Raw genomic sequence first — 6,662 nt, forward strand, 5'->3', positions numbered from 1 at the left:
CAAGTTCCAGTTTGCTTGATTATGATGGTGACCCTTTGACTAAATGCCCTGGCAACCATACTGCACCCTCGGTCTTTCTAAGACGTGTTGCATAAGACATGTAAAGAGATATGAAACACCTGATATATGTGTGTGTGTGTGTGTGTGTCTGTGTGTGTGTGTGTGTGTGTGTGTGTGCGTGTGCCCAAAAGTGTCTGGCATGAGCTGTATGGACACAAACCAACCCTCTCAGCAAGCACCACAGGGCAGAGGCTAACTCCAGTATTTTTTTGTTTTGGTCTTGACAGCACTTCCTCCATGAGTGCACACACTGTAGACGTCAGATAATAACGCATGAATGAGTAATGCAGGCATGACCAATGAGCCACAGACAAAGTGGTTCCCCCCCAGACTAGACGACCGATGCTACGAGTCATTAAGCTGTATGCCTCGCATGCCTGCCTCCTCTTGAAGTGCAGCCATCTGATCCCTGTATGACTGTGTAATTATTGAGTGTTCATTTATTCATTACACACAAGTACACTGCTCACTGCTCTATGTTCAGTGTAAAGATAGCATAACCAGTTTATAGCTGTCATTGTCATCTGTCCATTAACCTATCGGAGTCCACAAACTGATATAGGCAGAGGTGTACAGTAGTATTGCAGTTTATTGCAACAGCTCTTGACTTTAGTAATGTAACTGGTCCCAACCAAACAATTGTATATAATATTACCATACTTCTAAGATACCACTACTAAGAACATGTGTGATACTAACTAGCATTCTTTATTTGCATGTCTTTAAATTATTTGTTTCTGTCTATGGGATATACGTAGTACGGAGCCCAGGAGGTGTCATTGCAAGATATTTTTGTGTAATGAAAGAATGTGCACTCATTTTTCTAAATTGTGTGCACTCATTTTTCTATATCAAGTGCACTCGTTTTTCTAAATTGTGTGCACTCATTTTTCTATATCAAGTGCACTCATTTTTCTAAATTGTGTGCACTCATTTTTCTATATCAAGTGCACTCATTTTTCTATATCAAGTGCACATTTTACTAAATTGTGCACTAATTTTACAAAATTTAGTAAATTGTGCGCACATTTTACTAAATTGTGCGCTCAATTTACAACAATTAAATGAGAGCACAATAGTAAAATAAGTGCACAATTTAGTAAAACGTGCACACGATTTAGTCAAATGAGCGCATGTTTTCTGGGTATGCAATGACCCCTCCTCTAGGGGTCCGTATATAAGAAATGCACCAATCACTTCATTAGTGATTACATACATAGACATGCACACACACACACACACACACACGTACGTACACATATCAATGTGTGGATAGAGATGTAATGATGTGCACCCCTTTCACAGGCTGGCTGGGTAACTCACCAGACCATTGATCTGCTGCATTCGTTTCTTCCTGGCTGCAATCTGCAAGTAACTGTCAACAAGAAAAAGGTCAAGCTCAGTGTGTGTGCTCAACATGTAACGAGGCATGAAAACGGATCGACTATTGGATTATATGGATGCTCTCTGTAAAGAGTTATCACAAAAGAATGAGATGGATTGGATTAAAAGACAGACAAAATAAGACTAACAATTCCCATCACACATGTGGTTGTCACTTACTCCAGTCTCTTAAACTTCTCTCTGCCAGCCGCCACATACTGCTCACCGCTCTGGAGATGTTCCAGCGAAGCCACCCGATGCCCGTCTTTAGGGGTATAAATGTTCCTCACTGCTCCGAACGTAGGTTTCACCCCACCTGTCACCTCTCGCAGAAACGTCTCAAAGTTGGACACCCTCTTCTCGTTTATCACCAAACGCCGTGCTTCGTAATACGGATCTCCGTTTCGATAGACAAAAATGTTCTTTACAACGGGCTGCGACAAGAAATGTGGCCTCTCTGCGTTCATCGTGAAACACCGAGACCGAGTTCACTTAATTGAGTAGAGACAGACACATAAAAGTGCATCTACTTGGCACGGGGACTTGGCATAGGACATAACTATCTGTCCGAGGGAACGACCTCGCTAGGAAGAGAGAGAAAGAGAGAGAGAGAGAGATGGGAGGGGGGGGGGGGGTATTGGTTCTCCGCGCTCATGTTACACCTGATAAAATGCTAGAAAAACAGCGCTAGGCGCACACGGATCTGTAGCGACTCCGGGTGTTCTGTCCACGCGTAGCCTACACTGTGTGGTCGTCAGGTAGCCTAAAGTAGTCTAGGCTACAGGTCACAGGTGACCCAACTATGGTCGTGTGTGTGTGTGTGTGTGTAAGATATCTATGCAAGAGACGTCCCCTACACTGTGCACTGCACTGCACGTAACACACACACACACACACATACACACACACACACACACACACACCTTTGCAGCGCCACCTGTTATGGGCGCGTGGGGTATCATGGGAACCTTTCTGTTATGTCGAAGAGTTTCTATAGTAACGAACCAATTCTCATGTCGCATCGCGGTTAGTGGGTTACTACTCATGGATTTCTAATTAACCAGACTGGACCTACACTGCCCCCAACTTCAGATACTACCAAAGGTTTGCAAAACAAAGTTGCGTTGCGTTTTGGAGAGGTATTTTGATGTGCTCAGACAAATAGAACGAGGGGGATAGTTTTACCTTGATAAATTCGCCGTTTTAATGAGATGTCAGGGGACTCTTATGCAGTCTCTATGGTAGATCTGGCTTAGGGGAAAAGTGTTTGTTTTGGGTGTTGCATAACAACACATAAAACGTTTGTAAATAATCGGCAGGTGAGTTGGAGAAAAAGTGTAATGTGTAGCCTAATTGCTAGACTTTATATTTTAATAGAAAGAGTCTTTTGTGGACATGTTGCAGACTTTCATAAAATTAATGAAAAGTAGGCCTAGTTCTTGCAAAGTTCAAATAGGCCTCTATATTGACAGGTCTATTTTTGAGTAAGCTAGTTATTGGTTTCAAAATCAAGAGCCATTATATGTTTTATTGGCTCTAGATGAAACTATTATACTGTAGGTCGAATACTAAGAGTAAGGATACATTTTGCATCTGTGTTTACTCTTCAGTGGCCATATTTGCCTATAAGGGCATTTCTTATGATTGCAGAAGTTCAAAAGCTGTTCAGACAACATATGATTTTGACCTCATGGCCCAGTTTATCATGTCTAAAATGGAAAGTACCTTGAGATTATTGCTCATTCTCCTCTGTGGCCTATCAAAAGGAGAAGTTGCTCCTGGGAGTTTTGCATATATCCACCAGAGGGGGGCGCTCTACACTCACGTCAACATGCTTGCAAGTGTGTAAGTGTCTTCTTTGGACTTACCCACCACTTTCTTCTTCTTCCTTCTCCCCTTCTACTTCTTCTCTCACTAAAAAAATAAATAATGTTTTAAAATCTAAATGTGCTATTTCCAACTGACACACTAAGACAGGATAACAAAACTGAGAAAAATGCCCAAGTGCTGTAGGCTTATGTATGTCCTCTCTATTCTACATGAATAAAAATCAATATCTATACTGTATGCAGTGTGGTGTAAGCGACCACCCAGAGCCAGAGAGGATGAGCCGTAAGGTACAGCGAGCAGCGAGCCCCAGCAGCCACAGACAGAGGCAGGAGGCAGTGTGGGCCCTGGAGGAGAGGGTTCGGCAGCTGCAGAGGGACCTGGGGGACACACAGGCCGAGGCCAGGGCCCTTAGGGAGCAGCTCTCCAGCTTCACCTTAGGGCCAGCCGTGGCCTACTGGTTAGCGCTTCGCACTTGTAACTGGAGAGTTGCCGGTTCGAGCCCCGACCAGTGGGCCGCGGCTGAAGTGCCCTTGAGCAAGGCACCTAACCCCTCACTGCTCCCCGAGCGCCGCTGCTGTTGTAGCAGGCAGCTCACTGCGTCGGGATTAGTGTGTGCTTCACCTCACTGTGTGTTCACTGTGTTCACTGTGTTCACTGTGTTCACTGTGTTCACTGTGTGCTGAGTGTGTTTCACTAATTCATGGATTGGGATAAATACAGAGACCAAATTTCCCTCACAGGATCAAAAGAGTATACATACTATACCACCACCAGCACAGCACAGCACCAGCATAGAACACAGTTCATGATAGGCCAATCATTGTAAATCTTGAAGGGCGGGTCTGTGTCAGTGCATATCATGTACCACAAGATGTCAGCCTCACATCTCCTGTTGAGAGAAACATGTAGTCTGAATGCAGTGGGTGGCCATGATAAGGATTTCAATTCACAGACCTCAAAGCAACACTGGATAATAGATCCTACTAACCCTTGGACTTATATATATTATCTAGCTTGTGTGTGTGTGTGTGTGTGTGTGTGTGTGTGTGTGTGTGTGTGTGTGTGTGTGTGTGTGTGAGAGTGTGTGAGTTATGTCAGGCTGGGGTGTGTGAACTTGTGTGTTTCTTCTGGTTCCATCAGGGCCTGGCAGGGGGAGTGTGTGGCTGTTGCAGAAGTCAGCAGGATTGTGGGTAAGATCAGACTTTCACGCGCGTTGAGGTCCAGTGAAGCTAAGTTAAGTCATGGCAGTGACATGTGTGTGTTTGTGTGTGTGTGTGTGTGTGTGTGTGTGGTTCCCAGGTGTAGTCCCACCTCTCATCTCGGTGCCAGCTAAGGAGAGAGGTCAGCCACACATGCGCATTCTGAATGCGGCATTCAGGTGAAGGTGAGCATTACTGCTTATATCACACAACTCTCTCTCTCTCTCTCTCTCTCTCTCTCTCTCTTTCTCTCAGCTCTATAATTCTGAATCTGCCTTTATAATTATTCTACCTTGTCTTTTATTACAACCCCAAAACAGAAAAAGTTGGGACGTTGTGTAAAATGTGAATAAAAACAGAATGTAATAATCTGCAAATCTCTTAAACTCATATTTAGTTGCAAAAAAGACACAGACAACATATCAAATGTTGAAAATGAAAAATTTGACTATTTCATGGAAAATATATGTTAATTTTGAAATTGAGACCAGCAACATGTTTCAAAAAAAGTTGGGACAGGGGTAACAAAATGCTGGAAAAGTTGTGTAATGATAAAGAAAACAAAAGGAAGAATGTTTCACAACTAATTAGGATAACTGGCAACACGATTGGGTATGAAAAAGAGCATCCCAGAGAGGCAGGGTCTCTTAGAAGTAAAGATGTAGGGGTATTCATCACTCTGTGTAAACCTGCACAAATGCACTGTGTGCACAAATGATGAAACAATTTTAATGTTTCTTAACATGAAATTGTGACGTATTTAGGGAGTTCATCATCTACAGAACATAATATTATTAAAACATTCAGAGAATACAGAGAAATCTTTGCGAACAGGGGACATAGCTGAAAAGCAAATTGGATGGCCGTGGTCTTTTGGACCTCAGATTGCATTGCATCAACACCAGACCTGTCTCCAGAACTGTCATTGTATGGGCTCAGGAAAACCTCTGTGTTGGACTTTTATTTTGACAAGTTGTCGTTGTTCTGTCTTCCACATTCATGAAAGGTTTGGTATGAATGTTGAGTCATGTCTCATGAAAAAGTCATGAATGCTTTATGTGCCGTTTATGACAGCTGCTATGAATGTGTTATGAACTCACCCATCAAGTAAAGTGTTACCGTTTTTGCTTACCTATTATTTTTTATTTTTAAATGATTTTACCTTGTGTTTTATGTTTTCTTTTTATTATGATCTTTACCTTTTAACTATTCTTTGACTATATTGCCTTTCTATGCTTTTATTTGTTATTATTGTTTGGTTTTGTTTATGTAAAGCACATTGAATGACCTCTGTGTATGAAATGCGCTATATAAATAAACTTGACTTGACTTGACTTGACTTTAGTCCTCTGTGTCTAAAAATGAATGCCAAACACAATCTCAATGTGAAGACACCGGCTTGATTTGCAGTCAGCAGATTGTGGTGAAAAATCTCTGGTTCCCCAGCCCCAGCCGTGGTGCGACTGGCTGGGGCACCTGCAACGTGCGCCGGCGACCCGGGTTCGATTCCCGCCCCGTGGTCCTTTCCGGATCCCACCCCGACACTCTCTCCCACTCACTTCCTGTCATTCTCTACTATCCTGTCAATTAAAGGCATAAAAGGCCAAAAAAATATGCTAAAAAAAAAAAAATCTCTGGTTTCCCATTTGGGTTTCTGGGGGACCTCCTGTGTGCTTTTGGTCTCGAGCTCACGGTATCAAACATTAGAGCTCACTTACTGTAAGACGCTGATCCGCTCGGTCCAGACAGGAAGGGGACTGTAGATAGCCTATGAGAGAAGAACACACACACGCACACACACACACACACATTAAGACACAAATGCGCACACACACACACACACACATTCTTCAGTCATTCATTTACGCCTATTCATCGATCTGTACATTTATTTCTTTCATCTTAAATCCATCCACTTTATCATTTAATTGCAGTTGATTTAGAGAGCAAACAATGAGTACCTAGAGAAAGGGGTATTATGAAGAGTCTATTATTAGTAAATGGTATCACAAGTTTACGGGAAACACCAAAGACCTCAAGTGTGTGTCAGGTGTAAGGAATTACCACTGCACAGCAGCATTATAACACATTCACTAATCAGACGATGAAGGCCCACATTTGCTGAGAGAAAAGCTTATTGTGTTTCTCCTCATGGAGGACACTTTCGCAGATTGGAGCAACTGTGCCAAG

At 42.8% G+C, this 6,662-nt stretch overlaps 1 protein-coding gene and 1 long non-coding RNA gene across 3 annotated transcripts in view; one reads left to right on the top strand and one right to left on the bottom strand.

The window, feature by feature from the left end:
- LOC121720018 (doublecortin domain-containing protein 2-like) overlaps positions 1 to 2,029 on the bottom strand; it is a gene marked incomplete at its 3' end in the record, with an annotated part of 22,477 nt that extends 20,448 nt beyond the window's left edge. Inside the window, exons 1-2 of the mRNA XM_042105852.1 lie at positions 1,624 to 2,029; positions 1,384 to 1,435 (exon numbers count right to left, since the gene is read on the bottom strand). Coding sequence (XP_041961786.1) covers positions 1,384 to 1,435; positions 1,624 to 1,910 — 339 coding nt within the window. The remainder of the gene's footprint in view (positions 1 to 1,383; positions 1,436 to 1,623) is intronic.
- A 1,174-nt stretch (positions 2,030 to 3,203) lies between these two features.
- On the top strand, positions 3,204 to 5,428 carry LOC121721124. 2 transcript variants are annotated; one of them, XR_006034746.1, is made up of 5 exons: positions 3,204 to 3,288; positions 3,516 to 3,719; positions 4,414 to 4,463; positions 4,573 to 4,657; positions 5,307 to 5,428. It is a non-coding gene; the product is annotated as an uncharacterized LOC121721124 (long non-coding RNA). The 2 variants fall into 2 exon arrangements; XR_006034745.1 differs by lacking the exon at positions 5,307 to 5,428 and having other exon boundaries at positions 4,573 to 4,747.
- Positions 5,429 to 6,662: the final 1,234 nt, after the last annotated feature.

This window comes from Alosa sapidissima, chromosome 10, assembly GCF_018492685.1.
Source record: "Alosa sapidissima isolate fAloSap1 chromosome 10, fAloSap1.pri, whole genome shotgun sequence".
NCBI classification, from domain to species: Eukaryota; Metazoa; Chordata; class Actinopteri; order Clupeiformes; family Clupeidae; genus Alosa; species Alosa sapidissima.